At 38.9% G+C, this 26525-nt stretch overlaps 1 protein-coding gene across 1 annotated transcript in view; it reads right to left on the minus strand.

Moving 5' to 3' along the window:
- Nucleotides 1-4159: 4159 nt before the first annotated feature.
- Nucleotides 4160-26525, minus strand: part of PGGT1B (protein geranylgeranyltransferase type I subunit beta) — a 37024-nt gene continuing 14658 nt past the window's right edge. The window contains 7 exon segments of the mRNA XM_053931328.1: nt 4160-8464; nt 8467-8601; nt 11968-12076; nt 12379-12563; nt 14216-14261; nt 19851-19983; nt 21425-21576. Of these exon segments, the coding sequence (XP_053787303.1) occupies nt 8421-8464; nt 8467-8601; nt 11968-12076; nt 12379-12563; nt 14216-14261; nt 19851-19983; nt 21425-21576 (804 nt within the window). The 3' untranslated portion in view covers nt 4160-8420.

Below are 26525 nucleotides of genomic sequence, written 5' to 3' on the forward strand. Positions count from 1 at the left end.
AAATAAAAAATGTCCCCTTTCCTCCTTCTTTCCTTAGCTTTTATATCTGAGCTGATGTCATATGCTAGGAAATATCCCTTGGGTCAGTTTGAGTCAGCTGGCCTGGTTGCCCCAGCCTACTGATGGGGCAGGCAAGAATGCTGGGGAGACAGTGCTGATGCTGTGCCAGCACTGCCTAGCAGCAACCAAAGCACCACTCTCTTATCAGCCCCTTTCCAGCTGCCAGTGCAAAGCACAGCACTGTAAGGGCTGCTAAGGGATAATGAACTCAGCCAGACTCAACACAACAGAGTAGGTCCTGGTCCTCTTACTAGGGCTTGGTTATCATCACTGTTAGGAGTTAACATGGAAGCCACTTTCACAAGCAGGCTAAAATTGTCAAAACACAGCTGCTACATTCATATCTCCCTCACTGCATTTGTGAATTTAATATAAACAACTTACATGACAAGTTGAAAGCTCTTTCCTGAACATTTCTAAGTGAGAGCATGCAGATTGTTTTCACACAGATATTCTCTTCCTTGATGAACTTTCCCTTTTTTTACTGCAAGTCAGGACCATATTCTTCCTCAAAATCCTACTTGTTCTCCAGTGATAGGAGACTGTCTAGTCCCATTCCCAAGTACAGAGCCTGTATCTGCAGATAAACATTTTAAAGGATGTCAGTCTCACCTTAGTGGAAGGCAAGATCACGGAGCAAATCCTCCTAGAAATAATGGTAAGGCATGTGGAAAATAAGTAGGTGATTTATGACAGCCAGCATGGCTTCACTAAGGGCAAATAGTGCCTGACAATTTTTGTGGCCTTCTAAAATGGGCTTACACTGATGGATGTAGAAAGGACAACTGGCATCATGTATGTGGACTTGTGTAAAGCCTTTGACACTGTACTACATGACATCCTTGCTCTAAACTGGAGAGGGTGGACCACTCAATGGATAAGGAATGGGCTGTATGGTCTCACTCAAAAGAGTTGCGGTCAACACTAAATTTCCAAGCAGAGACCAGTGATGAGCAACCTTTGGCAGGGCCTGGTGCTGGGACTGGCACTGTTCCACATCCCTGTGGGCAGCAGGGACAGTGGGACTGAGCGTACCCTCAGCAAGTGTGCCAATGACTCTGAGCTGCTTGGTGCTATCCACACACCAGACAAAGAAACAGCATCCAGAGGGACCTGGCTTGAGAAGGGGGCTTGTGCAAACCTCATGGAGTTTGGTACAGCCAAGTGCAAGGTCCTGCAGACAGGAGTACAGACTGGGCAACAAATGGATTGAGAGCAGCTGTTCTGAGAAGAACTGGGGGGTGCTGGTGGGTGAGAGGCTGCACGTGACCCAGGCATGGGCACTCACAGCCAAGAAAGCCAAACGTGTCCTGGGCTGCATCCAAAGCAGTGTGGCCAGCAGGGGAGGGAGGGGATTCTGCCCCTCTGCTCTGCTCTGATGAGATCCTATTTGGAGTGCTGCATCCATCTCTGGGATCCTCAACATAAGAAGGACATGGACCTTTTGGAGTGCATCCAGAGGAGGCCATGAAGATGATCAGAGGGCTGGAACATCCCTCCTGTGAAGACAGGCTGAGAGGGGGCTGTTTGACCTGGGAAGGAGAAGGCTGTGGGGAAACCTACAGAACCTTCCAGTACCTGAAGGGACTCTACAAATAAGTTGGAGAGGGTCTTCTGTCCTAGGGTGACAGTATGGTGCTTGTATCCCAAATTGTGTGTTCTGTTTATGCCTGATATTATGTTCTGTGCCTTCAGAACTGACTCTGAAAGTGAAGGATTGTTTTGTCTTGTTATCAGCCAGCTCACCTCCCCCACCATGGTCTGTGTCTAGGAGAGGCTTGGCTGGCTTGCTTGCTTTTGCTTTTGCTTATTAGTTAGTTTAGCTAGGCAGTCCAATTTTTACACTGGACTGTTTCTTTTTCCCTTCCCTTTCCCTTTCTTGAATATCATCTGAACCTGCTCTGGACCTGGACCTGGACCTGGGAAACACCAAGAGCCTGCATTTTGTGACCTGCAGCAGCCATCTCCAGCGCCGGAGACTGATAGCTGGGCGACCACTCCCATGAGACTTTCTGAATTTGTCATCTCTTCAGAACAGTGAAAGAGTTTTGTCATCTGGTGTTGTTTTTTGTACTGGGGAGTGTTTTGCTTGTTAAATAAACAGTTTTTTTTCCACTTCTCTCTGAGGAAATTCTTCCCAAACCAGGTGGGGGGATGGGCCGTGGGGGGTTTGCTTTCTGGGGGCTCCTTCCAGAGGTCTTCTCCCAAATTTGCCCTAATCTAGGACAGTCTTCTGTCATGGTTGGACACTGGCGCAATGCCAGCGTCCCCATGAAAATGCACCTTCTCTAAATAAATGCTGTGAGATGTTATCAGGAACAGAGCAGAGCAGGCTCAAGCTTAATAACAAAGGAAAAAAAACTTTATTAAACTACTACTAATACAGAAAACACATAAACTAAATCTAGGATGAAGACCTTTTAAAACACCCCTCCTCTTCTTAATTTTTAAAAACACTCAGCTATGAAACATCACCCGGGATTCTTGATCAAATTACTACTCTTCAGGTAATCTATACTCAAACTATCAAGGGAGAGAGAAGTCTCTCTTGCACTACAGACCCCCTAGGAAACACAGCTGCCCCCCTGCGTTTTTCTGTCATACATGGCAACCACCCAGAAAAAATCATCTGCCAGTGTGACACTTTCTATTCTATGTCACAGTGCTCTCACCACCGTGTATGGACAGACTGCTCATAGGGCTCCTTTAAGGATGCTTTGCCACGGACTCAAAGATACAACAGTTCAGTTTTTTATCCTGGGACTACAGTCCCCCCTATTTTCCCCTGGGGCTGAGGGGTCCAAAAGCAGGACTCATCTTCTTCCCGAAGACAGAGGGTATTACCATTCTCTCTTCAATTTTCTTCGTTTTTCGCTATTCTTGTGCTGTCGAAGCTGAAACAGGTCTCCCTGGGTCACCACTGCATCTCCCTAAAATGCAGTCTCTATTGCAGGAGATTTTGGTTCAGTCCATGGCTAACAAGAAAAGTCTAGCTAAAAGCTACTTCATCATCTCCTCTTACTTAAATATTTCTTCTTCTACCATCTCAGGTCCTGGACTATCTCTCTTCTACTACAAATTAAGGAGGAGTAATACTTTTAAAAAGCCCTCATTTCTTGGAAAGGGTTAAAAGTTCAGACTCCTTGGACGGCTGATATCTCGGTCCGGTGTTCCGCCTCCCACGCTGGACATTCCCCCCCTCCTCCTTCTCCTCTGCCGGCAAATTTCCAGGTGCCGCCAGGCTCTCTGTCTCTTTCCCTCTTGGGGGGGGGGGGGGGAGCAAAGGCATCTCTACTTCTCTCTACCCTTCCGTCCACAGGAGCTGGCTGGGTTCTAGACCCTCAGCCCCTCGGCTTACCTGGACAAGGCCGCGTGGCTTCCCCTCCCCCACCCAGCCGATGGCTGGGCAGGGGAGAGCCTGCACTCTCTGACGAACTAAAAGAGAGAGTTCTCCTGGGAGTTCTTGCTTTTAACCCCCTGTGTTCTCAGAGGCGTGTCTATACTTTCAGTGGTCACTCCAGGTGCCAATATCCAAACCTGACTACTGATTGGTTTGACCCAACTTCCTGGAAAAAATTCACTTCTATGTCAAACCACGACATCTTCTTACAAGGGCATGTAGTGACAGGACAAGGGGGAATGGATTAAAACTGAGAAAGTAGGTATTAGGAAAAAATTCTTCACTGTGAGGGTGGTGAGGCACTGGGAAAAGGTTTGCCCAAAGAAGCTGTGGATGCCCCATCCCTGGAAGTGTTCAAATCTAGTTTGGACTGGGCTTTGAGCAACCTGATCTGGTGGAAGGTCTCCCTGCCCTTGGCAGGGGAGTTGGAAGAGATGATTTTTAAGGTCCCTTCCAACCCAAACCATTCTATGATTCTATATTCTCACAATGTAGTTATCAAACAAAGCACTTTTCCAGTAGCTCAAAAATAAAGCAGTAGTGACAGGGTTTGCTGCCTTTGATGGATTCAGCTTGAAAACCTTTGGAGGCTGTCATTCTCTGTGCCCTTGGGAAGACAGGTTCTCACCCAGAATATGTAACTTGGAAAAAAACACATGACAAGAGCTACAGGTAAAAAGAAATTACAGTTTTCCCTCATTTTCTCAACAGTTTGTTGATTTTTATTAAACTCAGAAACTAATCAGGCAAATAGAGACCAGGAACACAAAAGCTTAAAAATGGCAAACAGAAAGTGTAAATCTACAACACATTGTAATCACTCAGTGGAGTAATTTAATAACCATTTAGTATAAAGATGTTGAGACTATCTTCTTTTTCACCCACTGTCATCTGAAGTGAGGGAAACTTGTGGTCTTTTCTTGCAACAGCAAAAAAAGAGCTTTTCAGAACCACCACAGTATTTAACATCAACATAAACAGACCAGTAATCTCATTCAACTGATAAATTTTGGAGATTTCATATTTAGTTGCAGCAATACCATCTTCTTACTTAGGGTCTCTCTGCTTCTTATGCATGTCCTGACATCTCTTTGACCTCCACAGGGACACTGATAGCAAGTTTCTCCAAAATGCCAGGAGATGGGCTGTCCATAAAAGGCTTTGACTTTGGAAATCACTGTTTCTTCCCTTTTATATTAGGCAAGCCCATACTAAATGGCTCACTGGGCTACAAAGTTGAAATGTATTTTTTAGGGAATACAACAGTTTCTACAGAATATTTAATTTCTATACTGTCATCCATGGAGAAAGCACATTTGATGCAGCTTCTTCAGCTCCTCTCTGGTTGTCTTTTACCTTGGGCAATAGAGCATAGAGCAAGGTACTCTTAATATGTGCTTCAGCATATGCATTTCAGGTATTTCTGCAATACCCAATTCACTTGCTAGTTTTTCTCAGTGATGATGATTGTTCCATTTAGAAAAAAAACATTTCTCAATAGGAAAATTCATAAACACAAACATGCTTGGAAGCAGCCTTCTAAAATGGTGTTACCATATCTGTCAGCAGATGCATACAAATCAAGTGGGCCTGAAAATCCTAATGACAACGTTTAAATCCCCAGTCCTCAGATTCTATGGAAAAGAAACATATGACTTCCTTTGTTCAACATACCATTTTAAAGCTGTTTTTCTGGAAGAGAAATTTGGGCCACACATAGAGTTCAGGAGTGTTTCAGATAGGATAGAGCCACTCACATTTGTCAGCCTAATAGCCAAAAGATTTTACATCCTCAAGCACATGGTAAAGCCATTCAATGCATGAATTTCTTATGTAGGTTCAGTCTCAGCAATGTAAAGCTGTGATTAACACAAAATTATTAGAGGTAGGTAATAATCACATGGTTTGTTTTTTCTAGCTACATTTAAACTTCACAGTTCACATTTAAGTTTTAGCTCTATTTTGATGTATCCCCTTTAAAAGTGATTTTAGTTATGGACTTATGTGAGACTCTTGTCCACTGATTTTTCATTTAACATTTTTCTAGTCAGAAGACACAATAAACCTCAAAAATCAGAGAGACAATTCAATACAGTCAGAATCCAGATGTCTGCTACACAGGAACATTCAATGTTCATCATTTTTAATGTTTGCCTGACATCAATTGAGACATTCAGAATGGCAAATAATGTACTCAGAGTTGGTTATTAGTACAGCTTTTTGTCAACCTAAAAAAGATTAAATATTTCAAAAGAATTAAAGTAATTAGATACTCTGTGTGAGATGAAAGCATGCTGCTTTCATCAAACTTTGGGTTACTGAGAAACAAATGTCTTGTGCAACCTTTAGGAAAGGCTAGCTCTACAGTCAACATGCAGCCTGAAAAGATGTTGTAGAATAACTGGGGGCCAAGGAGATAAGAAATGTAAAATCCATATAAAGAACCCAGAGTAGCTTACAGAAAGCATAGCAAGAAATGTTACCTGTTTTTTGAAACAGAAAACTGTTAAATTACTTGCCATGAGAATTTTTCTTGTTCACATAGTATGATTTTTCACTGTTACTCCCATATTTTCTGCTGAAGGACCCCAATGTCCCTCACAGATGAGAATGTGGTCATATAGAACAACTCAGGAACCATAGTTCAGGATTTTGCAAGTATGGATCTGCCTCACGATAATCAAATACATAATTTTTCACTAAGCTAAGTAAGAACAAATATTTAGACTGTTTCCCAGCAGAGACTAAAAACACTTTATTCAACTCTTCTGAAATTCAAAGCTACTCCCTTTACCAGGGTATGTAGTAAATGCTAAAAAACTCAAAGATGGTTCAGCAGCAAGACAGAGAAGCAGTGGGGGGAATGGATAGCTACAACTACATCTCATTTTCATTTTAAATTACACTGTGTTCCAGAAACCCATCTTATCCTACCATGAAGTCAACTTGTCATCACCATCTGATATAAAGACAAGAAAATACTATGTTTTTTGATCAATTTTTACTCAAGATTTTTGTTGTTTGGTTTTAAATGGGTTTTCATTTAGGTAGACCCCCATGACCTAAGAGACTTCTGCTCAGGGAAGCTACTTCAGCCTTTGCTGACCAACATCCCATTAAGCCTATCCAGGAAAATGGGATTCTCACAGGAACTCCTGTAATGAGCCCCCTGCCTGGGAGATCCTCTCTTTTAGGTATCTTGCTAGTTCTTTTTACTTCTGGCTGCATTTCTGGTCATCTCAGCATGTGGGCAATAAAACTAATTACCAAGCTCCATCTTCGCCCCTTAACTCCTTCATATTCCTTGAGTCAGTACCTTTCTTTTGCTCCCTAATCTTACCCTAGGCAGCCCAAATCATTTCCACCAGTTTGGTTCCATTACTACTCCGCATTCTTTGCTACTGCCTCCAGCCTCAGTATCTCCCAGTTTCATTTTTCTTACTCTGCAACAGTCCTATTCAAGCACCTCATTCCCCCTCTTTAGTACTAGCCTCACAGTTCTCTTGGTTCCACCCCTCCAGCCTTCCCAGTTTTTACAACTATTGAGTCTCTCCTCCTCCAAGTAAAGTGTCTACTGGGATATGTCTAGATCACACACACCTTACCCCACTCCTCCTCTTCTTTTCCAAGCAGATCACTATCATTAATTATGCTCCCAATGCTGCCATGAAAATTAATCTGCTAGAGAAATAAAACCTATCTATTTAAGTAGGAAGGCTGCTACAGGTTTGGACAATGGGATTGTTCTGGTAGCCTAAAGATACCTATTGGACCTCTCTGACATGTGTGCTAGGGGTACAACTACCCTTTTCACTTGCCCTGCATTGCAAAACAGGAATCATGTTTATCCCCAAAGCTCTTTTTGCTGGCCAAAAAGATCTACATCCTGTTTCTTTGGGCTCAGCAGTGGCAAATGGTGCATCTAATTTGTTTTAGGAAGTCTTCAGTTGTCTTTGGAACCTTTAGAAAAAAAAAAGTGCTGTTAATGACTGGCATTAAGTAGAAAGACGTTGTGGTGTCTACTGAATGCGCACACTGCCCTGCCACAAACAACCAGCTGCAAAATTACTTGCTTCAACTCTGAACAGCACTTCAAGCATACAAAATAAGGCACTAGTAAAGCATTAAAGAAGCTGAGAATGTCCATCATTACTCTAATTTGAACAATTTCAATGTATTGCAAAGGTTTGTCTTTGGAAGCAGGTTCTAATGCTACTCTTGCATACAGGTATGCCTCCAAATATCTGGGCTGAATATCTCTTATTGATGCACATCAATATGCCACACTCTTAGCGAACTTTACATGAAGAAACTATTTCAGATGAAAATTCTTTGTCTGGCTAATAATCCACTGCATCTGTGTAAAACCTACTCAGAAGAATTATAAGATCCATTTAGTAAGGCCACACAACCTTAAAAGTCCAGTATATTGAATAAAATAATTTTATTTGTATTCAATTAATTTGTTTGTGAAAAACAAAGTTTATGGAATCTGAAAGTTGATGATAATATGTAATTTTTCACTGAGACTTAATATGAGAGATTCTCTACCCAAAAATATGTCAAACAGTAAGATTATAAAGAACTTCAACGTTCTGTGCTATACTGTATGATATGTAAACAATTTTGAAAATACTTCCCCATTATATATTTTGACACAGTATGCACAAATTTAAAAAAATAAAATCAAAATGAAGTTTAAATGCCTCAAGGGATTTCTTAGAAGTAAAGCCATCTGAAAAGCCATTTACAGTCTGCGGTGACAAACTTCTATATAATCAAAATATTCCCCATTTCACAATGCAGAATAACCTGCTGAAGGCAACTCCCTATCAAAGTGATGCCAGCAACACAGATCTGATTGTATGACTCCAGCACTTAAAAGAGCACATTGGTTATACATGGCTTTTAACCCTGGGCTACAATTACGCTACCAGAACTAAATTCAAGTCTAAATCAGTCATGTAGAGAGGTGTGTATCATCTGAATGCTGTTTAAAGTCCGTGTTTTCCAGATCTGATGAAGGTGGTGAAGATGCTCTGATGCTCTTGTGCTTACATTTAGAGCGGGATGAACTTTGCAAATACCAGATTCTCCAATTAATGACAAACCACAGATCCCAAAGTAGGCATGTAAAGCATCTGAAAGAAAGACAGAAAATGAAAAAAAAAATTCAAGCTGTAACATCCAATATTCAGCCTATATTCAGCCCATATTCAAACACCTCCTAGTAATTACAACCAAGAAAAACAAATAACCAGATGCTGTATTTTAAACTTGAGTTTTGATGGAAGGAAAACATTTCTGCCCAAAGCTACCAGCATGAACTGAAGTCCAAATTTCTTTTATAACAACTTGTGCACTACTTCATTTTTTTCTGGGTGCCACAGCCAAAAACCAAAAGGATTTAAGTATCTGAAAATAACCAGTCAAGGAAGCAAATTTATTTTTTCTTGCAAGCATTTTTTGGCTGGTTACTTTATGAGCAGCAAACTACTGAAACAACAAAATTAGTGCAAATAGCTACCAACAGCAAGACTTAAAGAGAAATTGAAGAAGGCATTACTTTTCCTAGGTTCCCATTTTCCTGAGAAATTATTCTAAGGATAGGAATTAATGCAGCTTGATCAAGAGATGACTGCCACCAAAATGGGATACTCTTACTCTCCTGTTCCATGCTGCTCCTGATGTCCACCTTACACCAGGGCTGCAGCTCGCTGAGTTTGCCTCCTCTGGGTAGCAGCAAGCTATCAGATTGGATTACCTGTCCAGGACATCACAGGTGAAAGATCGAAAGACAATGGGAATTTCATGTGCCCCTTGAAAAAGCTCAACATGTAGCCCTCAGTGTAGGTGTCAATAATTTAGTATCTCACTAAAATGATCACAGAATCATTTAGGCTGGAAAAGACCTCTAAGATCAGAGTCCAATCCTTAACCTAACATTGCCAAGACTAAACCCTGCCCCGAAGTGTCATATTGTATCTCCAGGGATGGTGACTCAAACATTGCCTCGAGTAGCCTGTTCCAATGTTTTACAACCCTCCCGGTGAAGAAATGTTTCCTACTATCCACTACATGTTTCCTACTACACTACATCTCCTCTAGTGTAACCTGAGGCTGTTTCTTCTTGTCCAATCAGTTCTGTGTAAAATAATGCTAATGGCCTCTCCACAACCAACAATATTTTGATGTCTGTTAGCATGGGAACACAGCAAGACTACAAAATAATATTTTCCTGAATAATCAGCTGGAAAGAGTTACTTGTTAACATTGCAAGTCCCAAAACACATAGATTATCACCAGCAGTTGACTGTCTTCTGGAATTTCTTCTAGTCTTCTTAAAAACACTATTGCACAGCAAAGACAGCTTGAGTCCCCGTATTTAAACAGAGCTTTTATAAAGTAGCAGCCACAAAAGTTAAAATTGAATTTGGATTAAGTCTTAGGAAGAATCTTTATAGTGTCAACATGACCGAAAGACAGCTTGCCTTTCAAATATGAGATTGAGCTTGCAGGAAGCTCAGTTGTATATCTATAACAATGAAAACACAGAATCAATCTTTGCAATGTTGCATTTATAGTCCTTCTTTGTATCAGAACTGCAGTAACTTTTTACTTTTTCCTTCAAAACATGACTGCAGACTTTTGCCACCTGAGGAAAAAAATGCTACAATAAGTCTGGAAAATACACAAACATGCACATACACAGCAAAGAAAATTATTATTTGTCTTCCCTTTTTTAAATCTTACCTCTAACTATACAACTATACTAAAAGACAGAATCATAGAATCATAAAATAGCCTGAGTTGGAAGGACCCCACAAAGGTAATTGAAGTCTGACTGCTGGCTCTGCATAGGACACCCCAAGAGTTACACCACATGCCTGAGAGCATTGTCCAAAAATTTCTTGAACTCTCTCAGGCTTGTGCTATGACTTCTTTCCAGGAAAAGCCTGTTCCAGTGCCCTCTGGGCGAAGAACTTTTTCCTAATATCCAAACTAAACCTCCTCTAATGCAACTTCAGGCCACTCCCTCATGTCCTGTCACCAGAGAGGAAAGATCAGTGCCTGCCTCTCCTCTTCCCCTCAGGAGGAAGCTGTAACTTCAGTGAGGTCTCCCCTCAGTCTCCTTCAGCCTGAACAGACCAAGTGACCTCAGCCACTCCTCACACAGCTTCACCTCAAGGCCCTTCACCATCCTCATGGCCCTCCTCTGGACACTCTCTAACAGCTCATTGTCTTTTTGGTGTTGTGGTGCCCAGAACTGCCCCCAGCACTCGAGGTGCCATATACTGGACAGTTTGTCCAGAAGGATCTTGGAAGGGATAGTATTGAAAGCCTTAGATTACATCAACTGGCTTCCCTTGGTCAGGTAGGGGGACAACCTTGTCATAAAAGGAAGTTAAGTTTAAGACAGGTTAACAAATGATGGGTATTTGAAACAGACTCTTCTAATCTCTGACTCACGAGGTATATGTTTCATTAAGATAAACCAAAACACTCCCTCCAAATGATACTGTTAAATATATATGATGAGGAGGAAATACATCTAAATTCCTCAGAGATCCTAAACTGGTTTTCAGGGAAGAGACAGAAGCAAATCTATCAAAAGCACTGTATTTTCAGTGTGGGTTCACCTTGAAAAATTCTGAAATGTTGTTCAAAGTGAAATTATCAAAGGATTAAATATCAGGGCACAAATTCTAAACAGACTCTTCCTTTATTATGACTAAATTTTTACCTTATTTGGTCACTTTACTAAGACTGTTTATCTTCTCTGTACAAAATGCCATGGGCACTGAAAACACTACTGGCACAAGCTTTGTTTTCAGAAGTTTGCAATACCTTAACTGAATTCTAACGACTTGTAAAATTAAAAGATTTTAGCATCCTTTTGAGTTTTTTTTCACTACTTCAAATTATCCACTTCTGAAAGCATAATAATTGTCAGACATACTTGTATAAACACAATCTGTAAATCATAGTACATAACTGTGTAAACTTTGACTGTTTTTACATATACCAATGACTTCTGAATAAGCTTAAATTATTAATTTACTAAAGAAACAAATATTTTGATATATTAAGCTCAATTTACAGAGGTTACAATATATCCTTTAAGCAGAACAGTTAACACATATTAAATAGACAGTGATACTCTTTCAACAGTAATCTAAACAACAACAGATCACTTCCTCTGTGGCTGAAAAGGAAAAACTTCATCTTCCTCTTTCCCCTTCAAGAATGAAAACTTTTTTATATTTTGAGGGTGGGGTTTTTTTTTGTTTGTTTGTTTGTTTTTGTTTTTTTTTTTTTGTTTTGGTTCTTTATTTATTTATTTATTTGTTTGTTTGTTTGTTTGTTTTTAGTTGGTTGGTTGGTTGGTTTTTTTCCTGGGTTTTTTTTGGAAGGGTATGGTTTCCCTTACACCTCTCAGATGTCTGATGCTGGAATTTATTTCTTACTTAGAACACACTCACTGCAATTTTTAGAAGTTATTTTACCTGGATGGCTGTCTGGCCACTTGGCAAACCCACCAACAAGGCGATCTTGAGTTGACAGGATGTAATTTCGGTTTTTCTCAAAATTTGTATATTGGAATATGTTCAAGAGCTGAAAAGAAATTAGATTGTAACAGTGATTTAAGTCTCAGTATACTTTTAACACTAAGTCTTAACTAAGTCTTAGTATATTTTTAGCACTAGAATACAGTGCCTATTTTTGAGATAAGCAGTAACAGCACAGATAGCACTAATCTGGTAAACCTCCATTTCCTGTATTTTATGCAAGATGAAAGACATTGGTACATATTGGTGCATTTGTGTCAAATATCTAAGTCTTTCAAGCAAAGAAAATACTGCTTAAAGAAATCAAAACAAGTCAATAACTATCCCTACACCTGTTCTGTACACTACCTTCAATGTTGCTCCCACCCAGAAGGAATAGCAAGTGTCTACAGGTTTGTTAGGTCGTCCATGGTAGCCGTTCTGTTGCCTCATTATACACCATCTTCTTATTCTGTTCAGTTCTTTTTCTGAAAAAACTTCCTCCAGTTTGCCCATCAAACACAATGATGCAATACCACAAAATGTAGAACCACCTGTGAAGAGAGAGTAGGGTTTGCTATGCTTTGATACACAGAATTTCTGAAGCCTGTATGATCTCAGAACTTTGAGCTGTTAAATCAATGGACTTTTGAAAGTATGAAAAAGTTAATTTTGAGTCTAAAATCCAAATAAATAAGAACACTCTAGTTCAGCAGGTATGTCAAAGGCAGGGAAAAAACCCTCAACCCAGCTCTTGTGGAAATAAACCAGCTCATTTTCTTAAAGCTGTTTCTTCTCACAATGCTGTGCAATTTACATTACAACAGTCTAGAAATAAGTAAATAGAATTGCAACAGAAATATTTCTTCACTTGTAACTTAAAAAAGAAAGCTGTTGGAATGTTAGCAATCAGACTGAAGCAGAGATGCCAAAGCCAGCCTAAGACACAATCCCCCAGAGAATATAAACAGACAGAAGTGTCTGGAGAGCAGGAGGAGAAAAAAAATTCAAACTAAAATTATTTAAAAAAAAAAGTGCACAGTTAATATGGTGAAAAGACTCCTGAATTCTCATAGTTGTAATACATACAAATTGTGCTTTGAAGGAATTTTTTGCTGTGAAGGAAACTGCACAATAAAAAAGATAAACTCATGTTCTTTGTATAGCCCAGGCACCACTTTTTAAAGCTCATCAAAGTTTATTTTGAGTCTAATACCTGATAAAATCAAAGGCTAGGAAAGACCAAAAGTAAACTGCTGACAGAAGACTTGGGCCCCAAAGTTCCTTACAATATCCTGGTGCTGGAAGACCCCAGGAGCTGTAAGATTATTTTCACTCTGATGCTGAAATGCAGTGCTGAAGTACTGCTATTTTTTATCACTAACATTCTAAAGAAAGTTAATTAAGCAATTGTTTTAATATCTAGGGATATAATTTAAATTTTTCAGCTTTATTGATCCAGCAAGAAGGAAACAGACAAAATCCTATCAAAGCTCAATACTACGGGTAAAGATGATAAATGTTTGATAGGATCATAGAATCATTTAGGTTGGAAAAGACCTCCAAGATCATCGAGTCCAACCGTGGACCAATCACCACCTTGTCAAACGACTACAGCACTAGATTTAGTATCAGTCATCTAAAAGCCAAGAACGCCTCTGTCACAAGGAGACTGCTACTTCATGGCATAGAAACATTTTGCTTAAAAATAGCAGTCTCTTGGGGATTCCTATCTTCAGATCTACCAACTCTTTACAAAAATTAACTGTTGCTTCAAGATTTGAACCCACAACAAATGCTGTATCTATCAGAGGAAATGTTTCTATGTTTTACCAAAGCTGCTGAAATTGGAAATGATCAGTCACATGGCACAAAATCTCTTGCAGATAAAATCCTCAGAGTAACAACGGCATGTGTGGAAAAAGTTTGCTCTGTCAGCAACAGAACTACAAGAACTACATGCAACAACTTTCAACAAAACACCCTTGAGGTAAGAATTAATGGGAGTGCTAAAAAGCCCATCTGATCAGATATTAAGCTAGATCTAAAGGATGAAGAAGTGATATTTGAAGGCATGTTTGGATTTGCTCCTCCTCACACAACTTCCTTAAAAATCAGAAAAGAAGGAAAGGTACGGCATACCATGCACCTCCTACAGCATTTTCAATACCACTCTGAAAGGTGTAGAACATTTTGACATTCTTACCGTGGGATTCCAGTCCAGCTCCCTGTGCCAGGCCATTATCATAAGACTGAAGGAAAAAAAAAATCCCACAAAGCAGTTACTTTAGAACAACAGCACTTTGACAGACATTGCAATTTCTTAGTTTACCAGCAAAATTATCATTGCCACAATTTAACCTCATTAAATTCTAAACCTCCAAAATTTCTTGCCACAACAGTTGTTTTTCAGCTCTTTTTCAATGCAGGAAGTTTTTATTACTTTCATGGAATTAATTTTAGTTGTGACATATGTTAGAAACCTGAAAAAGGGTAAGCCACAAAGAAAAAACCATGTAATGCAGGTATAAAAAGACAAAAATGGATATGTAATCAAAACAAAACAGAATTAAATAAATAACTTAATCTGTGTCTAATCCAAGAGCAGTTTAACATTAAAAATAAGGTAAAATGCAAAGTACGACTGTGTGTAGAATACTCAAATTCAAGCATTATTTAGTAGGAAGCAAGTACATCAGGCTTTAAAAAACAATGAGAAGGGAACCAGAAGCAAGAAGGAAATTGTAACATGCACTGGAATAAACTTGAATTGGCCTATAAAATATTACTGTTAAAAAATACCATTACAGTGCTGAAAAATCACTCTGTTAAGTGCAACGGAAGGGGAAACTCAAGTCTGACAAAGCACCAAGAGTATCATAGCTCATGCCTATCATGAGCAATCTAGGAACACATGTATATGTAAGAACAATAATCTTTCTTATATGAAATTATTCATAAAATGGAAAATATTTTACAAGAGTTCATAGAATACTTAATTAATGATCTCTGAACAAATACCAAATTTCTTAGTAGGAACAATGAGGTGTAATTCGTGAAGTTAAATTACACAGGCCCTATGTATTCTACATCAACTGCTCAATTAATGATTGGATCAGTATCTGATCAGACGCAAAGCAGCAAAAATCTTTCCCCCACATCCTCCAGGCGCTGACTGTGAATTCTCACGCTTTCTCTATAACAGTGGCTAGTAGATTCAGGACACCTTGACAAACCAATAATGACTCCCATAGTCCTAACCAAATAATGGCTACAGGACTATTGTATCTTTAGAAATTACCTAAGGATTATTTTGTACATCTGCTTTTAAAGCTGACATTGAGAAGAAAAAAGTAAACAGAAGAAGACATAGAAGCTACACTAAAACTGTATTCCTGGTTTTGAGTTGTTGCTGCAAGCTGAAGCAACAAAAAATACTAATATCTGATACATACACTTCAAGCTGCAACTTGATTTCTCAGGATTTAACCAGTAAATTTTAGTAATCTCTATGAACTTGTGAATGTTAAAGCATACAGTGTGAACTCTTCCTTTTTCACTGCCTTTTGAGAATGCAGTACAAATGTCTTACCACACTCCACAGATGTATTAATTGCTAAGAAAAGGCAAGCTGATTAGCAAAGCTATGCTGGCAAAGCTAATTAACTCGACAAACAGCAATATTAAGAGGAAGTGGCTTGCTTTATGTATGACAAAGTAATTAGCTCTGGAGAAAAGCTGTTAAGTGTGCATCCCAAACACTACTATGTTGGGCTGTACAATTAGCTTTAGACAAGCTAATAATTAGACTCTAATAGACAATAGCTGACCCTTGGCTAACTGACACCAATTTATTTACAGACAGCAGCTGCTCTCTGGGGACTTGTGTACCTTAAAGAGCTAGGGAAAAGACTCCAGAAATTGTATGTAAAAGGACCTCTTGATTACTGCAACATCACAACTGCATAATTAAACACTATTCTCAGGAAACGTGTAAATCCAGTTGGGTAAAATCTTCAAAGTCTACAAGTTTTACAACCAGCTTAACTATCTCAACAGACCAATACAAGTGCATTTGAACAAGACTACACTAGAAGAGGCAGATGATATTTTTAAAGCTTCTTGCAATATCTCTACTTAAAAAAAAAAAAAAAAAAGCATTGTTGCAAAGATCAGTGTTATTGAGTCTCTGGAAATCATTCAATCATTGATTAGTGTTATATCTGAGTTCTGAGTGTGAAAGACAAGAGTCAATCTACACTGCTAAAAACTGTGTGTTGAAATCTGACTATTTTACTGACAATAAAACTGGTCCAGAATTATTTTTGTGATCAGCACTGCATAAGCACTTTTTAGTTGAATGACAACAAAAAGGCTATCTATTCTGTATGAAGATTCAATTATTTTTAAATGTTCTTTTTAAATGTTTTTAACATTTTAAACATGGTTTATGTTCCAATCTCCTGCTGTTCTTGACATGCCTAACTAAACAAATGCACTCCCTCATTCAGCTGTATTGAACTGTATGTCACAATTCTTATACTGCATCAAACAAAGCAACAAATTCCAAAGAATAAGCTAAAAACCCCACAAGCTTATTACAAAGAGTACTCTGGTTAACCAGTTACATTACTCTCACCCCAGATCAGTTGTACTTCATATGTATGGCAATTTGAAAAACTGAAAGAAGTTATGTTAACTGTCACGTGCTTCATCTAGGTGCACATGAGTGACATACAACAGCAAATCAAAACTACATCTTTCTGTCAGAGCAGTTTGGTACTGAGCAATGCAATACCTTTTTTTCTATAACTAAAGAAAATGAGGTGACATTGTAGCAAAAGAGGAATAAGCATTTACAATAACACCTATAGCTATATTAATTGTATAGTTAGTCACACAAGGAGTAACAAATGAAATAACCTCAAACAGAATTTACTTTAAATTGTTCCATTTTATAGGTTAGTTTTAGCACCATCTACAAAATCCTAATGAGAGAAATCAAGCTAACATTCTTGGATGCCACATTTCACCCTTTTGTTTATTTATGAGATACACTTTAAGAAATACTTGGCTCCTGTAATAGGTAATTAAACTGAAATACAGCTCAAGGAAAGTGGTGGAAAGAGATGAATGAATGAAAGAACAAGCACTGCTGTGAAATGATCTTCACAATGGGCTAGTCCCTGAATGTCTGAGACTTCTTCAGACACATTCACAGCTCCAAATGTGACCAAACAGGAAGCAAATGTTTTGTGGCTTTTCCTAGAATCATCAGACACCTTGCAACTGAATTAATTCACAGAAATACTGGTGGGCCAAGGAGTGCAAATCCAGAAAACACAGACATAACTAGTGTGCATGTGCATACCAACCCTGCAGTGAACTCACAGCACACCAGTAGTTTAAAGAAGTCCTACTGAACAGAGTGTAGAATTAACCTAACAATTCACAGTAAACCTGGACAAAAATACAGCATGTCTTGCTGCACATTTCTACATGCTAGAATGACTGCTCCCTACAGAGCACTGCTAATAGGATCTCTCTTAAGTTACTCTCTGAGCTAGCCAGGAAAAGACACAACCTCTGTGATAAGCCATAGTGTCTTCTGAACTTTGACCACATAAGTCTCAGTTCAACTTTACTGGTGAACTTTACTGGTGAAGTAGGAGGCCTTCCAAGATGTCTTGCCATGGTAAGGCTTCAATTATTTTTTTATGGTATCTCTTTTTTCCAATAGCAACATAATGACTGGAATTTGCAGGTGCAATAATTAATGCTAAGCTCTAGAAGCAAAGTATAAATTTGGTTCAAGATCACACTACACAGTAAGTCTCTAGTACCACTTCAAAGCTCTAAACTTTAAAAAAATCTCCACTTGCCTGCTCTGTTAATGGCCTCATCTGATGCTCTCTGTCTGTTCTGTCTTAGAAAGAAATAGTTGCTTCTCCCTCTCTTTATTTTTTCAGTGCAGCCTTTTACATTACATATCTCTGTCACACTCCAGTTAACAGTGTCATTTCGAGAATAAAGATTCATAGTATATTAAATACTCATTTTACACAAGCTGATCTGTACCTTTCACACTTCAACTCAACTTTCTTTGTCCCCTTCCTAGTTCCACCATTTCCTTTGGGATCAAAACTGCACTCAAATGTTTATAAGGTTAACTAACAGACAACGTGATGAACTACAAAGAGGATTTTGCTCTTGGGTTTTGTTTTCTATTGTTTTGTAACATTTGACTCCCTATCTCTGCTAAGCTATTTGACTAATGACTGATGTCAGTAAACATTAAGGTCCAGAAATAATCAGAGAACGAAGAATGCTCCTAACCTAATCAGTAAGAGCAAGTACTCTGCCTAAGCTCCTCTCTCAGACTGTGAAAGGAGAATGGATAAATCATTGTCCTTGTGCAAAACCCACTCTCAGATTTAGCAGGGCTATGCTGAGAACCCATGCTAACTAAGGTGACCTACCAGCTATGGGAGAAGGGCTCTTATGGGATGCAGGGGAAGTAGATTCCAGGATTGTATAGAAACCCCCTTATCATGGACTGTTTTCTGGGGAATGCAGGGGTGAGCATAACTTACTATGGCATGGCTAGGGAAAGAGCCAATGGTAAGAAACAGAAATACCAAAGCAGACTGGGGAAGAACAAGTATGGGGAAATGGAGGGGAAAGTGGGATAAAAGGTGCTACTAGGATGTGAACAGACTGCAGGTCCAGATCCTTGTATGACTGAGCCCTGACCTTGATCATCTCAGTCTGTCCAGGACTATGGCAGTGTGCCAGAAAGCTTCTTGAGGTGTACAGTGAGAAATACCAAGATATTCAACTACCTCCTTTAAAAATAAACAACAAATAAAAACCAATTTGGCCTGAAGCAGGAGATTTTGAAGTCTTTTTTAGAACTTGTTTTTCACATAAATTTTACAATCTTGCTGCTGACAGCAACTACTGAAAATAGTTATTTACAACAGAAGTTGTGTGTCACCATAAATTTGGATCTTCTTTGTGGACCACAAGAGTTTAATCTGTGTTTACTCACAGAGAACTGCAATTTTCAAGATTGCTCAGCTTCCTTAAAAAATTGTGTTTCAATCTTTGAAAATATAACTCAATTAAACTAATGAAATAACATGAAAAAAACCTGAAAACTCCTTTACTCCAATCAATATGAAGACAATTTGCACAGACAGAGAAAAAAAATGAGTACATACTCATGAATTTGAATATGTACTCATACATACTCAATGTAGGTATACATTGTATATATACAATGTATGTATACATTTGTATATATACATTGTATATATACAATGTATGTATACATTTGAGTATATTTTTTCATTCCAAGTATCTAATAAATAAATTATTAAGTGCATGACTGGAAACACTTAAGCATGAACTGGTGTCAACAATCAGTTTATTTGAATCTGTGTATCTTTTAAAAGCAGTACTACAGCTCAATGAAATATGAAGATTTTATTAGTACACTTTTCAAAAGTGCTTTATGCACTTTTTCTAAGTTACACAAACATCATACCTTAGTTTTCAAAAACTTGCTTTCAATTGTTTAATTATTTTAAATAAAGATGATTTTAACACAATTAGCAGTGAACAAACACACCAAATAAAATTATCTTGCTAGCACACACATTTTAATGAAAATACAAATGCAAAAAACCAATGTACTTTGTAATTCTCAACTCACTAGAGCAGGAAGAAAAATAAAGAACCATAATACAGTTTGGATAGACATTTTTTTAGCTATAGTTAAGAAAAAAAAGCTTAAATCCTTAAAGCATAAGAAGAAGTGATATTTTGTGAACACTCACCATACTTCTTCTAATGTAGTCTATTGCTTTCTTCATATCCATGCCTGACCAGTTATCGAGCATGTAGCAGATACAGGAAGCACAGTACACAAACCTCATATCATTCTCACTTCCTTCCAGCACTGCACAGAAACTGAAAGACACATTTTTGTCTTTAGACACTGTTTTGCCTGTTACACCAGAAAATATGAAATGCAGTTCAAAGAATTGCACAGTGTTTTCTTTAAAGATTAGTTTACAGTAGTCTCATAAATATAACCCAAAGCTACACTAGATTTTCTTTTTAGAAGAAGTGATTCTAAACCAAGGAAAATGCATAGAACTCTAAACATTTAGGAGCCTGAGAAACTATTTCCAGCAACATAATGACACTGGTGTTTATTTATTCCAAGATGTTTATGCTTACAGTCTTTCACCTATTACAGTATATACAGATAAATGACTTAACATTTTACCTTTTTGGGCAGAATTCTTTGACTTCCTAGGAATCCTAATTGCTCACAAGGCTTTCTTTCCTTACTGCATATTTTCCTATTGAGGACCAGTTTCCCAGGTATGTATAAAGGTAGTTGTTAATATTACCATTTCTAATCCAAATGGTGAATCAGTTTTTCATTAATTATTGTTACAATCTCACCAAACTCTATGAACATTTAGATTTTTTTGTATCTGGGTTATTTTGGCACAATCTCTGAGACTCCCAAGATGATGATGGATGGTTTGTATCAGAAAGTGGCCAACAGAACTAGGGCAGTAACTACCCCCTGTACTGGGCACTGGTGAGGCCACACCTCGAGCTTTGTGTTCCGTTTTTGGCCCCTCAAGACAAGGAAGACCACTGAGGTGCTAAAGCATGTCCAGGGAAGGGCAGCGGAGCTGGGAAGGGCTTGGAGCACAAATCTGATGAGGAGCAGCTGAGGGAGCTTGGAGTGTTTAGCCTGGAGAAAAGAACACCCAGAGGACACCTTATCAGTCAACTACCTGAAAAGTGGCAAGGTGGGGGCTGGTCTCCTCTCCCAAGTGGGACAGAGGAAGTGGCTTCAAGTTGCACCAGACAAGGTTTAAATTAGGTATTAGAAAAAATTTCTTCATCAGAACGGTTGTCTAGCACTGGAACAGGCTGACCAGGAAAATGGTGGAGTCACCATCCCTGAAGGTATTTAAAGGACATGTAGATGTGGCAGTGAAGGACATGGTTTAGTGCTGGGCTTGGTAGTGCTGGATTAAGAGTCGGACTTCATGATCTCAAAGTTCTTTTCCAACCTAAATGCTTCTACGATATACAAAAATAGGTAAATGGTTGAATTAACTGTGACAATAAATAAACCTTTAATTGTTTCTTCCAGGATTTGCTGCTTGGCAAGCGTCCATTTGGTTCGAAGAGCTAGTTAGTATCCTCTGATGACTTAACTACTTCCAAGAAGCCAGCATATGTCCTATGACTTATGTGACTACCAACCAAATTATCTTCTAATAGAACAACAAGATTATAGCTACTTCTACAAAAAACATGTTTCTTATGTTTCATTCCACCTGTGGACTGTGGTAGTTGCAGCATATAAAATATCTTTTACCTTCCATCCTCCAGCTGGAGAGCTCTCAGTCCTGCCAGTATGGCATCTTTATTTACTCGACTTAAATCATCTCCAAGAATAACCAGACATGATAGTCCTGTGTAAGTCATTGCTATGTGCCCACTATCATAGGGATGAGATATACCTGGACCCTAAAAAAAGAGGAAAAAAAAAAGAAGTATTGACACATCACAAGAGCTTATACTACAGCAAAGCTTTTTTTTTTTTTTTTTCTTTTTTTGAGGTAAGAGGTAAACTAATTACTTTTCCCTTCACTCATTCTGGTTAAACTGAAGGTATCCTGCTCAGCTTTCCTAATCAAACTCTGCTCAGCTTTCCTTATCAAACTAAGCTACTGCATAACTCTGCTGCTCTTGTAAACACTTGGTCAGTAGGAAGCTTTGGAAAAAACTTTGTCAAGAGCTCCATTTGCGAAACAGCTCCATTTGAAAGTTAAGGAAAAAGATGGGATGTACTCAACTGTACCCAAGTTTTTTCTGACACATCACCGAGCATTAGCTTCCTGGCAGCTGGGTAAGCACTCTTAAACAGCCAAACTCTGGAGGCCCCTCAGCAGAGATTTTATAACATAATGATCTACAAGTAAAAAGCAGTGCGAGATTATTAGTAATCTCTCTGTCAATTGAAGCAATGCCAAATTAGCCACTTACCTACTTTCACATCTATTTTAAAATAATAATCAGAGTTCAAACAAAGTATTTATATACCAAGTAATCACTGAAACATAGAATATCCTGAGTTGGAAGGGACTCAGAAGGATCATTGAATATCAACTGAGAAGCAAAAATTATAGTTAAAGGCTGATTAGTCCCACAATACAAGTCATAGAAATGGGCAAGGGATTGATACAGCTGTATTTTATAGGCCCATCCTGGACTTCACAGAAATAGAGACCACATGTAACAAGATGATACTTGGGATGGTTCAGTTTGGAGCAACTGGAAGATAACTATTTTAAACACAATAAAGCTATTTCAATAGCTTTTTTTCAGTAGTAGAGATAGATTTTTAAATTATATTTTACTAGCATTATTGCCTAATCAGTTGCAATTCTTATTTTGCAATTCATCCTAAAAAGACAAGGAAAAAGCAGCATAAAACCAAATTTAATATTATTTTATGTGTAATTGGTATTTTTCAGGCAAGTAATGCTTATTTCCAAAGCCAAAAGGTTTTGCTTCTAGTAAGAAACTGGAAGAAAAATTGTTATTACCCACTGGACAGCAAAAGACTGCTTTCACACAAGGGAATCAAAGACAATTGGGAAAGGGAGGCAGAAAACAGGGTGAAATGGGTTCAGCAGCATTGAAAAAGCTATGTAACAGAGAAGGAGAACAGAAGAGTGTGTGCTGAGAGCTGCACCTCCTCTCCCTTATTTCCAGTCCTGGACCCTCCCTCTTGAGGTGGCATCACAAATCTCAACAGCTCCCACTCCCATCCCTCTACTGCCAGTGCCCCCATCACTGTGTCCTACCCTGCACATTAAATAGATATTTAGGGCACATTAAATTGCTTTTAAGTGGTCTCTACTGACCTGAGCTAATGCACTGGTGCAGACATACTCTGAGAAGACAACAAAGGGGGTGTGGCCAGGGCCTCTATGCCCTTTGGCTTTTGTAAGAATTAGTCTGTAGGTCCCACAGGAAAGAGATTTACTTGGATCTCAGAGATGGAGTAAACAGTTCTGTTCTGTTCCCACAATCTCAGCCTTCTTTAAAAGAATTAACACTTAGAAGTTGGGGGTAAGCTTTCAAACATTTAAACTTGGCTCAGTGATGTGACAGTGTTCCCTACTACATCAATTAGAACAGCTATTAAAACATAACTCATGACCACCAAGAATTCCCAGTGACCACTGCAGAGCCAAGAAACTCTCTCTGCTGCAGAAGCATGGGCAAGATCTCTTCAAACACTAATAAGGAATGCTACTAAATATGCACTTGCACTGGCGCAGTCCCACTTTCAAGACAGGGTTCCTTCACACAGGTGCCAGTCCACACACGGAGCTAAGTGGTTTTGAGACGTTTGCACAGCGGTGTGTGCTGGCTGCAAGGTCCACCAAGTCAACACACCTGGTTACAGCCAAGAGGCAAAAACTATGCTTTCAAAATACACAAGTATTTAGTTATATAATTTCTAAATAAATGCCTACTTCATAGCTATTTGACAATCTATCTTTTGTGAGTTTTGATGTATTTCACAACACATTTTACAGATGTTCAGTTGGTAGGGGTCTTCACTTGAACCCTTCACTTGAAGGGTAGCCTCAGCTTTAGAGGTGTGTTTTTCACATTATAATGAGTTAATTTCACATGATTTCAGCTAGTTTAGCTAATTTGAGTAAAACTTACAGTACACTGCCAAATGCAGTATCTAGCCACTAATTCAAGGTGTTTCTGCTTCTGTATCTCTTTAATTGTTTCAAAACTATTCTGCAAGACCTTGACATTTCTCACTTTGTGGAACCACAAAATGGCCTGGGTTGGAAGGGACCTTAAGGTCATCTCGTTGCAACTTCCCTGCCATGGACAGAGACACTTTTCAGTAGATGTTTGCTTAAAATAAAACGTATATGTAGTACAGAGATATTTTGGCCCAGGCTTACCTAGGTCATTATAGTATTTATTTTTATCTTACATTTACTTTTATATTCTATTTATTGTTATCTTTTTTGTGATTAACTCTGCAAAATATTTAGAACTATTCATCTTTCACCAGTATCAGTGTTGCAGCCTTGAGAAAATACAATGTTGTGTCAGGAACACAAAAGACATCTTTTTTCACTGCTGAAAGCATATGTTAATTACCACAATCTTACGTAAAAGTTGCAGCTATTGAAAACTAATTCTGATTCACAACACTTTCAACATACTGAAACTGAATCACAATGCTTTCAGCATATTGAAAAGACCTAGGCCTATCTGAAACTTTGAGTGGACTGCTCACCCCTAAATTAAAAAGCTAGTCTAAACTTCAGTAACATCAAATCCGAGAGACTTCAAAATCTGGAGCCACTTCAGTACACAATTATTTTCTAATTCTAAAAGTAATTATGTTTTGAATGTGACAATAGAGAAGTCATTCTTAGCCTTCATTCACAGTTAAGACTGTCACAGCTCATGAGGGCTGTGTTGTGAGTTAGTGAAGTGGATATGCTTTTGTTTCACTTTTGCTTCTGTCCCAAAAAGCTGCAAAGACACTACTGTCAAACACCTCAAAGGCAACAGCTAAAACACCACAACTCCCAAACCAAACCCAAATGACCTGTTCTTGAGAGATTTACTAAAGCTGGATATTCTAACATAACCCTGACATTTTTCTATTATATTGAAGGGCCCCTAGTGACTGAATAGATTTGGCTATCTCTGGTATGGCACTTTCTTAGAGTTCAAGAATGAAATCACTGAAGCAGCATGTAATAGATAGCAAATGTCAATGCAAGTCCAAAATGCTTACAGGCTTTTTCAAAAAATATTTTTCATGGCAGATTTAATAGAATACTTCTAAATAATGAAAAAAGAAAAATGATGTGACTGTAAACACATCCTAGAGTCATGGCTGTGAACTTCCAACTCTTTTTTGTCTGAGTTATTTCAGAACACTTCAGGCAACAGTGCTGGAAATGCTTTAAACCTTTCATTGACAATAAATCAAACAGATGCAATCCCTCAAATGCAGCTACAATGAAGAAAATACTGCAATGCTTGAATAAAAACCACATCCATGTGCAAATAATTTTCTAGAGATAGTGACCTTGTAGCTAATTTCTACAGGTAACTTGATGCCACCCCCTTATCTCACACGTATATTGGTCAACACATTCTAAGACACCAATGGACAGCAACATATTTTCAGTAAAGATAATATTTCAATATGAAGCATTTACTATTGGAAGGTGAGAATTGAATTAAAACATCAGAAAGAGCTGGGAGGGGAAGACAGACTTTTTGACTTCATGGTCCTTTGCAAGATCTCAGAACTATATCCAGAATAAACTCTTCAAGCTTCATACACTGGGGAGGATTTGAGAAAGGTTTCCAAAAGTATGCACTGATTTAAAATGCAACACTGTAGAGCTGCTAAAGGTGTGATACAGCTGGAAAAGGAAAGTAAAGGCCAGCATGCAGGAAGGACTGCAAAAGTACAGTAGTTCTGTCCTGTGCTTGAGAGTGAAGAATCAAATCGGACTGAAAAGTGGATGAAAAATCTGTGAGAGCAGTAAACTAGCCTCTGCTAACCTCATTTCTGTCTTTTATTAAAGGCATTTTCTTTTCATATGGAAGTTTAAGTCTCTTGAACCTCAGTTCACTGGGCTTCAAAGCATCTGTTCTTATTGTCATGACAAACAGGGACGAACAGATGTGCCTAAGTCTGGGTGGGTATCAGGTGCAATCAAATATGCACGATTCAACACAGGAAAAACACAGAACTGGAATACCAGTTGCAGTTGCAGACACTGACTTTGGAAGAAACAGTCAGGCCCAGTCTATTAATACATGCCTCACTGGCTGCTGTTACTGCCCAGATTTTAGGTGGTTTTTTGACAGTGGAATGGCCTATATGGCACCAAACACATTGGCATCAGATGGGATTCACTTTTCTCAAAGGGAAAGTGGACAAGCTCCAGAAGTGGGTCATGAGAACCTCATGGGATTTAACAAGACCAAGTGCAAGGTGCTACACCCAGGTCAGGACAATCCCAGACTGGGAGGGAACAGACTGGGAGAAGAAGAGAAGTCATCGAGAGCAAAGGGCCTGGGAGCCCTGGTGGATGAGAGGCTGAATATGACCCAGCCATGAGCACTCACAGCCCAGAAAGCCAAACGTGTCCTGGGATGCATCCAAAGCAGCATGGGCAGCAGGGGAGGGAGGGGATTCTGCTCTGCTCTGCTGAGACCCCATGTGGAATGCTGTGTCCAGCCCTGGGGTCTTCAGCACAGGGAGGATGGGAACGTGTTGAAACACATCCAGAGGAGGCCACTAAGTTCATTAGAGGGCTGGGGCACCTCTCCTATAAGAAAAGGCTGTGAGAGTTGGGATTTATCAGCCTGCAAAAGAGAAGGCTTTGAGGTGACTTAAT

This window comes from Vidua chalybeata, chromosome Z (assembly GCF_026979565.1).
Source record: "Vidua chalybeata isolate OUT-0048 chromosome Z, bVidCha1 merged haplotype, whole genome shotgun sequence".
Lineage (NCBI taxonomy): Eukaryota > Metazoa > Chordata > Aves > Passeriformes > Viduidae > Vidua > Vidua chalybeata.